The sequence below is a fragment of the Pristiophorus japonicus genome, chromosome 19 (genome assembly GCF_044704955.1).
Source record: "Pristiophorus japonicus isolate sPriJap1 chromosome 19, sPriJap1.hap1, whole genome shotgun sequence".
NCBI classification, from domain to species: Eukaryota; Metazoa; Chordata; class Chondrichthyes; family Pristiophoridae; genus Pristiophorus; species Pristiophorus japonicus.
Genome location: NC_091995.1, coordinates 21,848,347 through 21,867,066, shown reverse-complemented (window position 1 = coordinate 21,867,066; position 18,720 = coordinate 21,848,347). Strand labels below are relative to the sequence as shown.

The following is an 18,720-nucleotide window of genomic DNA, read 5'->3' as shown; positions in this document are numbered from 1 at the left end:
AGAGGGCGGGCAGTGGGCCGGGAGAGGGCGGGCAGTGGGCCGGGAGAGGGTGGGCAGTGGGTGGGGAGAGGGCGGGCAGTGGGCGGGGAGAGGGCGGGCAGTGGGCGGGGAGAGGGCGGGCAGTGGGCCGGGAGAGGGCGGGCAGTGGGCCGGGAGAGGGCGGGCAGTGGGTGGGGAGAGGGCGGGCAGTGGGTGGGGAGAGGGCGGGCAGTGGGTGGGGAGAGGGCGGGCAGTGGGTGGGGAGAGGGCGGGCAGTGGGTGGGGAGAGGGCGGGCAGTGGGCGGGGAGAGGGCGGGCAGTGGGCCGGGAGAGGGTGGGCAGTGGGCCGGGAGAGGGCGGGCAGTGGGCCGGGAGAGGGCGGGCAGTGGGCCGGGAGAGGGCGGGCAGTGGGCCGGGAGAGGGCGGGCAGTGGGTGGGGAGAGGGCGGGCAGTGGGCGGGGAGAGGGCGGGCAGTGGGCCGGGAGAGGGCGGGCAGTGGGCCGGGAGAGGGCGGGCAGTGGGCCGGGAGAGGGCGGGGAGAGGGCGGGCAGTGGGCCGGGAGAGGGCGGGCAGTGGGCCGGGAGAGGGCGGGGAGAGGGCGGGCAGTGGGCCGGGAGAGGGCGTGCAGTGGGCCGGGAGAGGGCGGGCAGTGGGCCGGGAGAGGGCGGGCAGTGGGCCGGGAGAGGGCGGGGAGAGGGCGGGCAGTGGGTGGGGAGAGGGCGGGCAGTGGGCCGGGAGAGGGCGGGCAGTGGGTGGGGAAGAGGGCGGGCAGTGGGTGGGGAGAGGGCGGGCAGTGGGTGGGGAAGAGGGCGGGCAGTGGGTGGGGAGAGGGCGGGCAGTGGGTGGGGAGAGGGCGGGCAGTGGGTGGGGAGAGGGCGGGCAGTGGGTGGGGAGAGGGCGGGCAGTGGGTGGGGAGAGGGCGGGCAGTGGGCCGGGAGAAGGCGGGCAGTGGGCGGGGAGAGGGCCGGGAGAGGGCGGGCAGTGGGCCGGGAGTGGGCGGGCAGTGGGTGGGGAGAGGGCGGGCAGTGGGCCGGGAGAGGGCGGGCAGTGGGTGGGGAGAGGGCGGGCAGTGGGTGGGGAGAGGGCGGGCAGTGGGTGGGGAGAGGGTGGGCAGTGGGTGGGGAGAGGGCGGGCAGTGGGCGGGGAGAGGGTGGGCAGTGGGCGGGCAGTGGGCCGGGAGAGGGCGGTCATGTGGGTGGGGAGAGGGCGGGCAGTGGGTGGGGAGAGGGCGGGCAGTGGGCGGGGAGAGAGCGGGCAGTAGGCGGGGAGAGGGCGGGCAGTGGGTGGGGAGAGGGCGGGCAGTGGGTGGGGAGAGGGCGGGCAGTGGGCCGGGAGAGAGCGGGCAGTGGGCCGGGAGAGGGCGGGCAGTGGGCCGGGAGAGGGTGGGCAGTGGGTGGGGAGAGGGCGGGCAGTGGGCGGGGAGAGGGCGGGCAGTGGGCGGGGAGAGGGCGGGCAGTGGGTGGGGAGAGGGCGGGCAGTGGGTGGGGAGAGGGCGGGCAGTGGGCCGGGAGAGGGCGGGCAGTGGGCCGGGAGAGGGCGGGCAGTGGGTGGGGAGAGGGCGGGCAGTGGGCCGGGAGAGGGCGGGCAGTGGGTGGGGAGAGGGCGGGCAGTGGGCGGGGAGAGGGCGGGCAGTGGGCCGGGAGAGGGCGGGCAGTGGGCCGGGAGAGGGCGGGCAGTGGGCCGGGAGAGGGCGGGCAGTGGGCCGGGAGAGGGCGGGGAGAGGGCGGGCAGTGGGTGGGGAGAGGGCGGGCAGTGGGTGGGGAGAGGGCGGGCAGTGGGCCGGGAGAGGACGGGCAGTGGGCCGGGAGAGGGCGGGCAGTGGGCCGGGAGAGGGCGGGCAGTGGGCCGGGAGAGGGCGGGCAGTGGGCCGGGAGAGGGCGGGGAGAGGGCGGGCAGTGGGTGGGGAGAGGGCGGGCAGTGGGCCGGGAGAGGGCGGGCAGTGGGCCGGGAGAGGGCGGGCAGTGGGCCGGGAGAGGGCGGGCAGTGGGCCGGGAGAGGGCGGGCAGTGGGCCGGGAGAGGGCGGGGAGAGGGCGGGCAGTGGGCCGGGAGAGGGCGGGCAGTGGGCCGGGAGAGGGCGGGGAGAGGGCGGGCAGTGGGAGGGGAGAGGGCGGGCAGTGGGCCGGGAGAGGACGGGCAGTGGGCCGGGAGAGGGCGGGCAGTGGGCCGGGAGAGGGCGGGCAGAGGGCGGGGAGAGGGCGGGCAGTGGGTGGGGAGAGGGCGGGCAGTGGGTGGGGAGAGGGCGGGCAGTGGGTGGGGAGAGGGCGGGCAGTGGGTGGGGAGAGGGCGGGCAGTGGGTGGGGAGAGGGCGGGCAGTGGGCCGGGAGAGGGCGGGCAGAGGGCGGGGAGAGGGCGGGGAGAGGGCGGGGAGAGGGCGGGCAGTGGGTGGGGAGAGGGCGGGCAGTGGGTGGGGAGAGGGCGGGCAGTGGGTGGGGAGAGGGCGGGCAGTGGGCGGGGAGAGGGTGGGCAGTGGGCGGGCAGTGGGCCAGGAGAGGGCGGTCATGTGGGTGGGGAGAGGGCGGGCAGTGGGTGGGGAGAGGGCGGGCAGTGGGTGGGGAGAGGGCGGGCAGTGGGCCAGGAGAGAGCGGGCAGTAGGCGGGGAGAGGGCGGGCAGTGGGTGGGGAGAGGGCGGGCAGTGGGCCAGGAGAGAGCGGGCAGTAGGCGGGGAGAGGGCGGGCAGTGGGTGGGGAGAGGGCGGGCAGTGGGTGGGGAGAGGGCGGGCAGTGGGCCGGGAGAGAGCGGGCAGTAGGCGGGGAGAGGGCGGGCAGTAGGCGGGGAGAGGGCGGGCAGTAGGCGGGGAGAGGGCGGGCAGTGGGTGGCGAGAGGGCGGGCAGTGGGTGGCGAGAGGGCGGGCAGTGGGCCAGGAGTGGGCGGGCAGAGGGTGGAGAGAGGGCGGGCAGAGGGTGGAGAGAGGGCGGGCAGAGGGTGGAGAGAGGGCGGGCAGTGGGTGGGCAGTGGGCGGGGAGAGGGCGGGGAGAGGGCAGGCAGTGGGCCGGGAGTGGGCGCAGAGGGTGGGGAGAGGGCGGGCAGTGGGCCGATAGAGAGCGGGCAGTGGGTGGGGAGAGGGCGGGCAGTGGGCGGGGAGAGGGTGGGGAGAGGGCAGGCAGTGGGCCGGGAGTGGGCGGGCAGAGGGTGGGCAGTGGGCCGATAGAGAGCGGGCAGTGGGTGGGGAGAGGGCGGGCAGTGGGTGGGGAGTGGGCGGGCAGAGGGTGGGGAGGGCGGGCAGTGGGCCGATAGAGAGCGGGCAGTGGGTGGGGAGAGGGCGGGCAGTGGGTGGGGAGAGGGCGGGCAGTGGGTGGGGAGAGGGCGGGCAGTGGGCCGGGAGTGGGCGGGCAGAGGGTAGGCAGTGGGCCGATAGAGAGCGGGCAGAGGGTGGGGAGAGGGCGGGCAGTGGGTGGGGAGAGGGCGTGCAGTGGGCCGGGAGAGGGCGGGCAGTGAGTGGGGAGAGGGCGGGCAGAGGGCGGGCAGTGGGTGGGGAGAGGGTGGGCAATGGGCGGGCAGTGGGTGGGGAGAGGGCGGGCAGTAGGTGGGGAGAGGGCGGGCAGTGGGCGGTGGGCCGGGAGAGAGCGGGCAGTGGGCAGTGGGCCGATAGAGCGGGCAGTAGGCGGGGAAAGGGCGGGCAGTGGGCGGTGGGCCGGGAGAGAGCGGGCAGTGGGCAGTGGGCCGGGAGAGGGCGGGCAGTGGGCCGGGAGAGGGCGGGCAATGGGCATTGGGCCGATGGAGCGGGCAGTGGGCCGGGAGAGGGCGGGCACTGGGCAGTGGGCCGGGAGAGAGCGGGCAGTAGGCGGGGAGAGGGCGGACAGTGGGCAGTGGGCCGGGAGAGAGTGGGCAGTAGGCGGGGAGAGGGCGGGCACTGGGCAGCGTGCCGGGAGAGAGTGGGCAGTAGGCGGGGAGAGGGCGGGCAATGGGCAGTGGGCCGATAGAGCGGGCAGTGGGCCGGGAGAGGGCGGGCAGTAGGCGGGCAGTGGGCCGTGGGCCGGGAGAGAGTGGGCAGTAGGCGGGGAGAGGGCGGGCAATGGGCAGTGGGCCGGGAGAGCGGGCAGTAGGCGGGGAAAGGGCGGGCAGTGGGCCGGGAGAGCGCGGGCAGTGGGCGGGGAGAGGGCGGGCAGTGGGCGGTGGGCCGGGAGAGAGCGGGCAGTGGGCAGTGGGCCGGGAGAGGGCGGGCAGTGGGCCGGGAGAGCGCGGGCAATGGGCAGTGGGCCGATAGAGCGGGCAGTGGGCCGATAGAGCGGGCAGTAGGCGGGGAGAGGGCGGGCAGTGGGCGGTGGGCCGGGAGAGAGTGGGCAGTGGGCCGGGAGAGGGCGGGCAGTGGGCAGTGGGCCCGGAGAGGGCGAGCAGTGGGCCGGGAGAGGGCGGGCAATGGGCAGTGGGCCGATAGAGCGGGCAGTGGGCCGGGAGAGGGCGGGCACTGGGCAGAGAAAGCGCACACGTGAGACAGGAAGGGGCCATAGTATCTCCCCCTCAGCACAGAACCCCCCCGAGCACCGCTACCTGCAGTGAGATCCCGCCGATCACGTCCAGCGGGTCGACAACGTTGCCCAGCGACTTGCTCATCTTGCGCCCGTGTGCGTCTCGCACCATGGGGTGGAAGAGGACCTGCGGCAGAGCAGAGGCAGGCTCTGTTCAGAGAGATGCCCAGACACACCGCGAGACGACTCACCGCCCCAGTGCTGGGGGGGTGGGTCACCAGTACGCAATCGCTAACCCACCTCCCGCCGGCCCACACACCCACCTGTCGGAAGGGCAGCTCTCCCGTCAGCTGCTGGCCCAACATCACCATCCTGGCCACCCAGAAAAAGATCAGGTCGCTTCCCGTCTCCAGCAACGAGTTGGGGTAGAAGTCCCTCAAATCGGCCGTCTGTTGGGCAAAACAAAGAAAGGCTGGCGTTTAAACAGCGCCCGTCACTACCCAAAGCACTTAGCAACCACGCAATCATTCTTGAAGTGCTGTTACTGTTGTGATCTGGGGAAACGCAGCAGCCAGTTCACACACAGCAAGATCCCATGGTAAGAGGGATGAGAGACATCACGTATGTGATGATGTGCTGAGACTGGTGAAGCTGGGGTTGTTCTCCTTAGAGCAGAGAAAGAGATTTGATCGAGGTGTTCAAAATCACCGTTTTGACAGAGTAAATGAGGAGATTCCGTTTCCAGTGGCAGACAGGTCGCTAACCAGAGGATACTGATTTAAGGTGATTGGCAAAAGAACCAAAACATAAGAACATAAGAAATAGGAGCAGGAGTAGGCCATATGTCCCCTCGAGCCTACTCCACCATTTAATACGACCATGGCTGATCTGATGGGAGGAAAAGCAATGTGTGAGGAGGACACAAAAAATCTGCAAAAGGACATAGACAGGCTAAGTGAGTGGGCAAAAATTTGGCAGATGGAGTATAATGTTGGAAAGTGTGAAGAAAAAAAAATCAAAGAGCAAGTTATTATTTAGATGGAGAAAGATTGCAAAGTGCGGCAGTTTAGCGGGACCTGGGGGTACTTGTGCATGAAACACAAAAGGATAGTATGCAGGTACAGCAAGTGATCAGGAAGGCCAATGGAATCTTGGCCTCTATTGCAAAGGGGATGGAGTATAAAAGCAGGGAAGTCTTGCTACAGCTATATAAGGTATTGGTGAGGCCACACCTGGAATACTGCGTGCAGTTTTGGTTTTCATATTTATGAAAGGATATACTTGCTTTGGAGGCAGTTCAGAGAAGGTTCACTCGGTTGGTTCCAGAGATGAGGGGGTTGACTTGTGAGGAAAGGTTGAGGAGGTTGGAATTCAGAAGAATGAGAGGTGATCTTATCGAAACGTATAAGATTATGAGGGGGCTTGACAAGGTGGATGCAGAGAGGATGTTTCCACTGATAGGGGAGACTAGAACTAGAGGGCATGATCTAAGAATAAGGGGCCGCCCATTTAAAACAGAGATGAGGAGGAATTTCTTCTCTCTGAGGGTTGTAAATCTGTGGAATGCACTGCCTCAAGAGAGCTGTGGAAGCTGGGACATTGAATACATTTAAGACAGAAATAGACAGTTTCTTAAACGATAAGAGGTTATGGGGAGCGGGCGGGGAAGTGGAGCTGAGTCCATGATCGGATCAGCCATGATATTATCGGGGGCCTTATGGCCTACTCCTGCTCCTATTTCTTATGTTCTTATGATCATGGACTCAGCTCCACTTCCCTGCCCGCTCCCCATAACACTTTGCGCCCTTATCAGTTAAGAAACTGCCCGACAGAAGCAGCATGAGAATTTATTTTTACGCAGCGAGTTGTTGTGACCGGGAATGTGCTGCCTGAGAACCGCAGTGGAAGCAGATTCAATAATAACTTTCAAAAGAGAATGGGATAAATACTTGAAGGGTTTGCAGGGTTACGGGGAAAGAGCAGGGGGGACAAGCGGGTCTAATTATTTAGCTGTTTCAAAAAGCTGGCACAGGCAAAATGGGCCAAATGCGGTGTCATTCTATGAATAGCAATTGGGCAAAACACCAGATAATGTTTTTTGTTCTGTTGATTGAGGGATAAACATTGGACCAGGACACCGGGGAGAACTCCCCTGCTCCTCTTCGAAATAATGCCATGGGATCTTTTACATCCACCTGAGAGAACAGACGGGGCCTCGGTTTAAAGTCTCATCCCTCAGCACTGCCAGCCTAGAGGGGAGTGTGTTACCCCACTGAGCCGCGGCTGACACTAAATGGGAACAGGCAATCAGTCACCAAGTGCATCCAGGAAGCAGCAGTGGTCGGGGTTCAGAGGTCAGGGTCACGATTCTCAGCCCCACCCACAGTCCCCTGTCACTCACCTCTCGCGGCCAGCCCATAGCCGCAAAGGGGAAGAGAGCGGAGGAAAACCAGGTATCCAGGACATCGGCATCTGGGAGACAGAAAAACCACGGTAACCACATGAGAACTCAGGAGATCAGGAACACGCCCGGCACACACTAACGTGGGCCATCCCAGGTCAATAGGGTACAGACACACCCCCCAAGTCCAGACCCAGATCAATACTATACAGACACACTCACCCAGTCCCCACCCAGGTCAATACGGTACAGACACACCCACCCAGTCCAGACCCAGGTCAATACTATACAGACACACACTTACACCCCAGTCCCCACCCAGGTCAATATGGTACAGACACACACCCCCCAAGTCCAGACCCAGGTCAATACTATACAGACACACTTATACCCCAGTCCCCACCCAGGTCAATATGGTACAGACACACACGCCCAGTCCAAACCCAGGTCAATATGGTACAGACACACACGCCCAGTCCAGACCTAGGTCAATAAAGTACAGACACACATACCCAGTCCAGACTCGGGTCAATACTGTACAGACATACACCCCCAGTCCAGACCCAGGTCAATACGGTACAGGAACACACACACAGTCCACACCTGGGTCAATACTGTACAGACACACACACCCAGTCCTGGCCTGGGTCAATACTGTACAGACACACACACCCAGTCCTGGCCTGGGTCAATACTGTACAGACACACACACCCAGGTCAATACTGTACAGGAACACACACCCAGGTCAATACTGTACAGATACACACACCCAGTCCTGGCCTGGGTCAGTGCTGTGTTACCCTGTGTCAGTGTGATCTCGGTCTCCTCTATGCCGTGCTGCTTGGCTGCATTCCTTCGAGCCTCGTGCTCTGTCCTGCCAATTGCCCAGAGCTGGTTCGAGTCTCCCTGCGACACAGGAGGGGGGGGGGGGCGGTCAGCGCCACGGGTACAGGAACTGCGAGTGACGGGAGTTACCCGTGTGAAAGGTCACCACAAAACTGTTCCCCCTGTCCCGCTCGGAGGCCCCAGTCTCATCCTGCCCCCTACCCGATCCTATCCCAGCTCCATCCCGCCTCACCCCGACCACCCTCATCCGGACGCCTCCCCTAACGCCACCCTGACACCTCCCCCACCCTGATCTCCCCTCCCCCCATCCTCCACAACCCTGACCCCTCCCCACCTCCATCGTGACCCCTCCCCACTCCCGCTCTGACCACTTCCCCCAGCGTGCCCCCTGCCCCCTCCCCCACCCCGATCCCTCCACCGTCTCAAGCCCCACCCCACCCAGCCCCCTCTACCAGCCCCAACCTGGCCCCACCGCCTACCCTGATCCCTCCACGGCCCCTCCCCACTCCCCCTGGGCTCCTCCCTCCCTCCCCCCATCCTAACCCCTCCCCACCCCCACCTCCACTCTGACCGCGCCCCCCCCCTCCCCCATTTCTACTCTGACCCCTCCCCCACCAGAACCTGGGCCTTCCCCCACCTCCATCGCACCCCCGCCCACCCAAGATGGCCCCTGACCCTCCCCTCCCCCTCTTGCCTGGCTCCGGGATTTCCGTTGCACCCGGGGTTGGTGCCGTGCGAGCCTTTTTACTTTGGAGAGAGCGAGAGCGCGCGAAGGGATTAAAGTTCAGAGTTCACCTGCAGCTCCGGGTTCGGCGAGCCGGGGAAGGAGACGCGATAGGCTGGAATCCGATGGCCCCACCACAGCTGTCGCGATATGCACCAATCACTGGGAAAGATTGAAGGGGGGGAAAATAGTGGTCAGTCTGTGTCCCGAGGCTCACCCCCCCTGGGTCCCTCACACCCATCTCACACTCGCCATGCACTGCGACGGCAGGGGAAGAGACAGTGCCACCCACCTCGAAGGGGCCTCTTCCTCCTTCTACATTACAACAGTGACGACACTTCAAAACTACTTCACTGGATGCAAAGCGCTTTCGGGGCGTCCTGAGGGTGTGAAAGACATTGTATAAGTCGTTCTTTCCACCATTCACAAAACTTAGGAATGTAGGAATTACCAGACGATAAAAGACCAGGGTCCATCTCATTCACCTTCGACCACCGTAATAGTGGCATGATACAACGATAATGGAGTTTGTGACTAATCACGGCCATCAATCCCCATCAGTTAGTGTCAGCCTGTGGCTCAGTGGATAGGACTCTCGGCTCAGGCTAAGTAGGTTTGTCCAGGAACTTTGAGCACAAAAAAATCTAGGCTGACACTCCCAGTGCAGTGCTGAGGGAGTGCTGCACTGTCGGAGGTGCCGTCTTTCGGATGAGACGTTAAACCGAGGCCCCGTCTGCCCCCTCAGGTGGACGTAAAAGATCCCACGGCACTATTTCGAAGACGAGCAGGGGAGCTGTCCACTGTGTCCTGGCCAACATTTATCCCCTCAATCAACGTCACTAAAACAGATTTTCTGGTCATTATCACGTTGCTGTTTGTGCCAGGGTTCCCTACATTACAACAGTGGCTACGCCCCCAAAGTAAAAGTTGCCTGATCCTCCCACGCTTGCCACACATCATGCTTCACGTTACTCGCACTGTCCCACAAGTAAATCCCAGCCTCCGGAATCTGGGGCCAGAGCCGGACCGGCCGGGCAGGGACAGAACCCGCGGGAATGAGACCCATCCAATCGAACCAGCTCAGGCTTTGCACGCCCCCCCCCCCCCCCACACTTGCACAGTCCGCGAAGGGTTGTGCCCACGCAACCCGTAATGGGGGAAATCCACACTGGGTGTAATCGCTCTGCTCCTCTCGCTTCATAAGAACATAAGAAATAGGAACAGGAGTAGGCCATTTGGCCTCTAGAGCCTGCTCCGCCATTCAATAAAATCACGGCTGATCTGATCATGGACTCAGCTCCACTTCCCTGCCCATTCCCCATAACCCTTTACTCCCTTATCGCTCAAAAATGTGTCTACCTCCACCTTAAATATATTCAATGACCCAGCCTCCACAGCTCTCTGGGGCGGAGAATTCCACAGATTTACAACCCTCTGAGAGAAGAAATCTCAGTTTTAAATGGGCGGCCCCTTATTCTAAGACTATGTCCCCTAGTTTTAGTTTCATGCGGCAGGACGGGGTCAAGGGTGAGACCTGTGCGGCAACCCCCACCCACACACACCCGGTGCGCCATCTCCCCAGATCCTGGTAAACCGAGCACTCGCCCGGAGAGGGAGCGCACACCCTCGCCCGGAGAACAGACACCCACCTGCCCTGCAGAGCACAGGGGTGAGGAGAGTTCAGGGAGCGTGCGGCCCAGGACCCACGTTCCCGCTAAGCTGTGCGGCTGGGCAGCGATCTGGAGGTCCCGCGCAGGCCGCTCACCGACGTTGCAGCCAGTTAAAGGGACTGCACAGGGCAAAAACATATGGGAGGGAACACTGCCCAGTACCACATCGGTTCCCTGACTGGCAGAGATCAGATCGGGCCGGGACTGGCAGAGATCACATGGGGCCGGGACTGGCAGAGATCACATGGGGCCGTGACTGGCAGAGATCACATGGGGCCGTGACTGGCAGCGATCACATGGGGCCGTGACTGGCAGCGATCACATCGGGCCGTGACTGGCAGAGATCACATGGGGCCGTGACTGGCAGAGATCACATGGGGCCGTGACTGGCAGCGATCACATCGGGCCGTGACTGGCAGAGATCACATGGGGCCGTGACTGGCAGAGATCACATGGGGCTGTGACTGGCAGAGATCACATCGGGCCGTGACTGGCAGAGATCACATCGGGCCGTGACTGGCAGAGATCACATCGGGCCGTGACTGGCAGAGATCACATCGGGCCGGGACTGGCAGAGATCACATCGGGCTGGGACTGGCAGAGATCACATCGGGCCGGGACTGGCAGAGATCACATCGGGCCGGGACTGGCAGAGATCACATCGGGCCGTGACTGGCAGAGATCACATGGGGCCGTGACTGGCAGCGATCACATGGGGCCGTGACTGGCAGAGATCACATGGGGCCGTGACTGGCAGAGATCACATGGGGCCGTGACTGGCAGAGATCACATGGGGCCGTGACTGGCAGAGATCACATGGGGCCGTGACTGGCAGAGATCACATGGGGCCGGGACTGGCAGAGATCACATCGGGCCGGGACTGGCAGAGATCACATCGGGCCGTGACTGGCAGAGATCACATCGGGCCGGGACTGGCAGAGATCACATGGGGCCGTGACTGGCAGAGATCACATCGGGCCGTGACTGGCAGAGATCACATCGGGCCGGGACTGGCAGAGATCACATGGGGCCGTGACTGGCAGAGATCACTCCCTGCATCCTCTTGAAACGTATAGATAATGAGAGAGCTCGACAGGGTAGATGCAGAGAGGATGTTTCCCCTCGTGGGGGAATCTAGAACTAGGGGGGCATAGTTTCAGAATAAAGGGGTCGCCCATTTAAAACGGAGATGAGGAGGAATTTCTTTTCTCGGAGGGTTGTAAATCTTTGGAATTCTCTGCCCCAGAGAGCTGTGGAAGCTGGGTCATTGAATATATTTAAGGTGGGGATAGACAGATTTTAGAGTGATACGGGAGTAAGGGGTTATGTGGAGCGGGCAGGGAAGTGGAGCTGAGACCATGATCAGATCAGCCATGATCGTATTAAATGGCGGAGCAGGCTCACGGGGCCAAATGGCCTACTCCTGCTCCTATTTCTTATGTGCTTATGCCCCCGCCCCGATCACTGACCTGATGTTGGCGAGCCAGCTGTGCCAGGTCTTCTGGAGGGAGGTGGGGATGAAGCTCAGCTGCCCTCGGTCCACTGCCTGCGGGACAGACGGACGTTACCGCGGGCGATGAATCACAAGCACTCGCAGACTGCACTCTCCGGGGACAAACTCGCGGACACTGGGCCTGACTGCTTTATATGAAAGGAGCCCACTGCACCCTCGGGGGCTGGTGTGAACTGATGTCCCCATCCCCTCGATGGCCAGTCTCTCTCCTCCCGATCCACTCCCTATGGGGCTCACCCTCTACTCACACGGCCCTCGGCCGTCAAGGCTGCAGAAACATCCGGGACCTCCAGTAGACGAGGGAGAGCCGAGTCAGCGCTCCCAGCCAGGCAACCGCTTTCACACACGAGGCCTGCTGGGGTACCAGGTGTGGAAGCCTCGCCCTGCCTCCTGCAATAAACCAGCGGGGGGACCCAAGGGGAGTGCGGGCGGCTCACGTACAGGAGTGCAGGATCCAACCCCAGACTCTCACACCACACGGGCAGAAGCTAATTCCCAGAGAGCGCAGCAATGTCACACACTGTTCTTTCCCCCTCTGGGACTGGGTGGTGCAGTGGGTCACACACTGTCCTTTCCCCACCTCTGGGACTGGGTGGTGCAGTGGGTCACACACTGTCCTTTCCCCCTCTGGGACTGAGTGGTGCAGTGGGTCACACACTGTCCTTTCCCCCTCTGGGACTGGGTGGTACAGTGGGTCACACACTGTCCTTTCCCCCTCTGGGACTGGGTGGTGCAGTGGGTCACACACTGTCCTTTCCCCCTCTGGGACTGGGTGGTGCAGTGGGTCACACACTGTCCTTTCCCCACCTCTGGGACTGGGTGGTGCAGTGGGTCACACACTGTCCTTTCCCCCTCTGGGACTGAGTGGTGCAGTGGGTCACACACTGTCCTTTCCCCCTCTGGGACTGGGTGGTACAGTGGGTCACACACTGTCCTTTCCCCCTCTGGGACTGGGTGGTGCAGTGGGTCACACACTGTCCTTTCCCCCTCTGGGACTGGGTGGTGCAGTGGGTCACACACTGTCCTTTCCCCCTCTGGGACTGGGTGGTGCAGTGGGTCACACACTGTCCTTTCCCCCTCTGGGACTGGGTGGTGCAGTGGGTCACACACTGTCCTTTCCCCCTCTGGGACTGGGTGGTGCAGTGGGTCACACACTGTCCTTTCCCCCTCTGGGACTGGGTGGTGCAGTGGGTCACACACTGTCCTTTCCCCCTCTGGGACCTGGGTGGTGCAGTGGGTCACACACTGTCCTTTCCCCCTCTGGGACTGGGTGGTGCAGTGGGTCACACACTCTCCTTTCCCCCTCTGGGACTGGGTGGTGCAGTGGGTCACACACTGTCCTTTCCCCCTCTGGGACTGGGTGGTGCAGTGGGTCACACACTGTCCTTTCCCCCTCTGGGACTGGGTGGTGCAGTGGGTCACACACTGTCCTTTCCCCCTCTGGGACTAGGTGGTGCAGTGGGTCACACACTGTCCTTTCCCCCTCTGGGACTGGATGATGGAGTGGGTCACACACTGTCCTTTCCCCCTCTGGGACCTGGGTGGTGCAGTGGGTCACACACTGTCCTTTCCCCCTCTGGGACTGGGTGGTGCAGTGGGTCACACACTGTCCTTTCCCTCTCTGGGACTGGGTGGTGCAGTGGGTCACACACTGTCCTTTCCCCCTCTGGAACTGGGTGGTGCAGTGGGTCACACACTGTCCTTTCCCCCTCTGGGACCTGGGTGGTGCAGTGGGTCACACACTGTCCTTTCCCCCTCTGGGACCTGGGTGGTGCAGTGGGTCACACACTGTCCTTTCCCCCTCTGGGACTGGGTGGTGCAGTGGGTCACACACTGTCCTTTCCCTCTCTGGGACTGGGTGGTGCAGTGGGTCACACACTGTCCTTTCCCCCTCTGGGACTGGGTGGTGCAGTGGGTCACACACTGTCCTTTCCCCCTCTGGGACTGGGTGGTGCAGTGGGTCACACACTGTCCTTTCCCCCTCTGGGACTGGGTGGTGCAGTGGGTCAGACACTGTTCCCGCGTGCTCTCCCTGTCGTTTTTCTCAGCGAGCGCATGTTGACGGAGCCTCACTCACCGCCATTGCTCCCTCCGCGAGTTCCCGGCACCGAACGTACCACTGGCTCTTCAGGAGTTGCTCCACCACATCACCGGATCGGCTGTAAGAGAACGGGGGAAGGCGTCAACTCGGGGAGCTTGAAGGGTGGACCCCAGGGAGAGTCAGCACCTTCAGGAGAGGGAGGGGGGGGGGCAATGAGGTCACATGGGACACTGATCAATACCCGGGCCACATGGGGCACTGATCAATACCCGGGCCACATGGGACACTGATCAATACCCAGGCCACATGGGGCACTGATCAATATATCCAGGCCACACGGGGCACTGATCAATATATCCAGGCCACACGGGGCACTGATCAATACACAGGCCACATGGGGCACTGATCAATACCCAGGCCACATGGGGCACTGATCAATACACAGGCCACATGGGACACTGATCAATACCTGGGCCACATGGGACACTGATCAATACCTGGGACACATGGGACACTGATCAATACCCAGGCCACATGGGGCACTGATCAATACTAGAGGCCACATGGGGCACTGATCAATACCCGTGCCACAGGGGGCACTGATCGATACCCGGGCCACACGGGGCACTGATCGATACACAGGCCACACGGGGCACTGATTAATACACAGGCCACATGGGGCACTGATCAATAGCCGGGCCACACGGGGCACTGATCAATACACAGGCCACATGGGGCACTGATCAATACCCGGGCCACATGGGGCACTGATCAATACCCGGGCCACATGGGGCACCAATCAATATACAGGCCACATGGGGCACTGATCAATACCTGGGCCACTGATCAATACCCGGGCCACAGGGGGCACTGATCAATACACAGGCCACACGGGGCACTGATCAATACACAGGCCACATGGGGCACTGATCAATACCCGGGCCACATGGGGCACTGATCAATACCCGGGCCACATGGGGCACCAATCAATATACAGGCCACATGGGGCACTGATCAATACCTGGGCCACTGATCAATACCCGGGCCACAGGGGGCACTGATCAATACACAGGCCACACGGGGCACTGATCAATACACAGGCCACATGGGGCACTGATCAATACCTGGGCCACACGGGGCACTGATCAATACCTGGGGCACTGATCAATACCCGGGCCACACGGAGCACTGATCAATACACAGGCCACACGGGGTACTGATCAATACACAGGCCACATGGGGCACTGATCAATACACAGGCCACATGGGACACTGATCAATACCCGGGCCACACGGAGCACTGATCAATACACGGGCCACATGGGGCACTGATCAATACCCGTTCCACACGGGACACTGATCAATACCCGGGCCACACGGGACACTGATCAATACCCGGGCCACAGGGGACACTGATCAATACCCGGGCCACATGGGGTACTGATCAATACCTGGGGCACATGGGGCACTGATCAATACCCGGGTCACACGGGACACTGATCAATACCCGGGCCACAGGGGATACTGATCAATACCCGGGCCACAGGGGACACTGATCAATACCCAGGCCACACGGGGCACTGATCAATACCCGGGCCACATGGGCCACTGATCAATACACAGGCCACATGGGGCACTGATCAATACCCAGGCCACATGGGGCACTGATCAATACCCAGGCCACACGGGGCATTGATCAATACCCAGGCCACACGGGGCACTGATCAATACCCAGGCCACACGGGGCACTGATCAATACGCAGGCCACACGGGGCACTGATCAATACCCGGGCCACACGGGGCACTGATCAATACCCGGGCCACACGGGGCACTGATCAATACCCAGGCCACATGGGGCACTGATCAATACACAGGCCACACAGGGCACTGATCAATACCTGGGCCACATGGGGCACTGATCAATACCCGGGCCACATGGGGCACTGATCAATACCTGGGCCACATGGGGCACTGATCAATACCCGGGCCACATGGGGCACTGATCAACACCCAGGCCACATGGGGCACTGATCAATACCCGGGCCACATGGGCAACTGATCAATACCCAGGCCACATGGGGCACTGATCAATACCCAGGCCACATGGGGCACTGATCAATACCTGGGCCACATGGGGCACTGATCAATACCCAGGCCACATGGGGCACTGATCAATACCCAGGCCACATGGGGCACTGATCAATACCCAGGCCACATGGGGCACTGATCAATACCCAGGCCACATGGGGCACTGATCAATACCTGGGCCACACGGGGCACTGATCAATACCTGGGCCACATGGGGCACTGATCAATACCCAGGCCACATGGGGCACTGATCAATACCCAGGCCACATGGGGCACTGATCAATATCGAGGCCACATGGGGCACTGATCAATACCTGGGCCACACGGGGCACTGATCAATACCTGGGGCACTGATCAATACCCGGGCCACATGGGGCACTGATCAACACCCAGGCCACATGGGGCACTGATCAATACACAGGCCACATGGGGCACTGATCAATACCCAGGCCACATGGGGCACTGATCAATACCTAGGCCACATGGAGCACTGATCAATACCTGGGCCACATGGGGCACTGATCAATACCTGGGCCACATGGGGCACTGATCAATACACAGGCCACATGGGGCACTGATCAATACCTGGGGCACTGATCAATACCCGGGTCACACGGGGCACTGATCAATACCCGGGCCACTGATCAATACCCAGGCCACATGGGGCACTGATCAATACCCGGGCCACATGGGGCACTGATCAATACCCAGGCCACATGGGGCACTGATCAATACCCAGGCCACATGGGGCACTGATCAATACCCGGGTCACACGGGGCACTGATCAATACCCAGGCCACATGGGGCACTGATCAATACCCAGGCCACATGGGGCACTGATCAATACCCGGGCCACATGGGGCACTGATCAATACCCAGGCCACATGGGGCACTGATCAATACCCAGGCCACATGGGGCACTGATCAATACCCGGGCCACATGGGACACTGATCAATACCCGGGTCACACGGGGCACTGATCAATACCCGGGCCACATGGGGCACTGATCAATACCCAGGCCACATGGGGCACTGATCAATACCCAGGCCACATGGGGCACTGATCAATACCTGGGCCACACGGGGCACTGATCAATACCTGGGGCACTGATCAATACACGGGCCACATGGGGCACTGATCAACACCCAGGCCACATGGGGCACTGATCAATACACAGGCCACATGGGGCACTGATCAATACCCAGGCCACATGGGGCACTGATCAATACCCAGGCCACATGGGGCACTGATCAATACCCAGTCCACACGGGGCACTGATCAATACCCGGGCCACATGGGGCACTGATCAATACCCGGGCCACATGGGCCACTGATCAATACCTGGGCCACATGGGGCACTGATCAATACACAGGCCACATGGGGCACTGATCAATACCCGGGCCACATGGGGCACTGATCAATACACAGGCCACACGGGGCACTGATCAATACACAGGCCACATGGGGCACTGATCAATACACAGGCCACATGGGGTACTGATCAATACACAGGCCACATGGGGCACTGATCAATACACAGGCCACATGGGGCACTGATCAATACACAGGCCACATGGGGCACTGATCAATACTCGGGCCACACGGGGCACTGATCAATACCCAGGCCACACGGGGCACTGATCAATACACAGGCCACATGGGGCACTGATCAATACACAGGCCACATGGGGCACTGATCAATACCCAGGCCACATGGGGCACTGATCAATACACAGGCCACATGGGGCACTGATCAATACCTGGGCCACATGGGGCACTGATCAATACACAGGCCACATGGGGCACTGATCAATACACAGGCCACATGGGGCACTGATCAATACCCAGGCCACATGGGGCACTGATCAATACCTGGGCCACATGGGGCACTGATCGATACCTGGGCCACATGGGGCACTGATCAATACCTGGGCCACATGGGGCACTGATCAATACACAGGCCACATGGGGCACTGCTCAATATCCGGGCCACACGGGACACTGCTCAATACCCGGGCCACAGGGGGTACTGATCAATACCTGGGGCACTGATCAATACCCGGGCCACATGGGGCACTGCTCAATATCCGGGCCACATGGGGTACTGATCAATACCTGGGGCACTGATCAATACCCGGGCCACACGGGACACTGCTCAATACCCGGGCCACAGGGGGTACTGATCAATACCTGGGGCACTGATCAATACCCGGGCCACATGGGGCACTGCTCAATATCCGGGCCACATGGGGTACTGATCAATACCTGGGGCACTGATCAATACCCGGGCCACACGGGACACTGCTCAATACCCGGGCCACAGGGGGTACTGATCAATACCTGGGGCACTGATCAATACCCGGGCCACACGGGACACTGCTCAATACCCGGGCCACAGGGGGTACTGATCAATACCTGGGGCACTGATCAATACCCGGGCCACATGGGGCACTGCTCAATATCCGAGCCACATGGGGTACTGATCAATACCTGGGGCACTGATCAATATCCGGGCCACATGGGGTACTGATCAATACCTGGGGCACTGATCAATACCCGGGCCACACGGGGCACTGATCAATATCCGGGCCACACGGGGCACTGATCAATACCCGGGCCACATGGGGTACTGATCAATACCTGGGGCACTGATCAATATCCGGGCCACACGGGGCACTGATCAATACCCGGGCCACAGGGGACACTGCTCAATACCCGGGCCACATGGGGTACTGATCAATACCTGGGGCACTGATCAATATCCGGGCCACATGGGGTACTGATCAATACCTGGGGCACTGATCAATACCCGGGCTACACGGGGCACTGATCAATATCCGGGCCACACGGGGCACTGATCAATACCCGGGCCACATGGGGTACTGATCAATACCTGGGGCACTGATCAATATCTGGGCCACACGGGGCACTGATCAATATCCGGGCCACACGGGGCACTGATCAATACCCGGGCCACATGGGGTACTGATCAATACCTGGGGCACTGATCAATACCCGGGCCACACGGGACACTGATCAATGCCCAG

At 61.9% G+C, this 18,720-nt stretch overlaps 1 protein-coding gene across 1 annotated transcript in view; it reads right to left on the bottom strand.

Moving 5' to 3' along the window:
• Nucleotides 1-18,720, bottom strand: part of vars2 (valyl-tRNA synthetase 2, mitochondrial) — a 102,285-nt gene that overhangs the window by 62,010 nt on the left and 21,555 nt on the right. Inside the window, 7 exon segments of the mRNA XM_070861375.1 lie at nucleotides 4,469-4,573; nucleotides 4,710-4,835; nucleotides 6,788-6,858; nucleotides 7,589-7,694; nucleotides 8,430-8,520; nucleotides 11,498-11,574; nucleotides 13,619-13,700. Coding sequence (XP_070717476.1) covers nucleotides 4,469-4,573; nucleotides 4,710-4,835; nucleotides 6,788-6,858; nucleotides 7,589-7,694; nucleotides 8,430-8,520; nucleotides 11,498-11,574; nucleotides 13,619-13,700 — 658 coding nt within the window.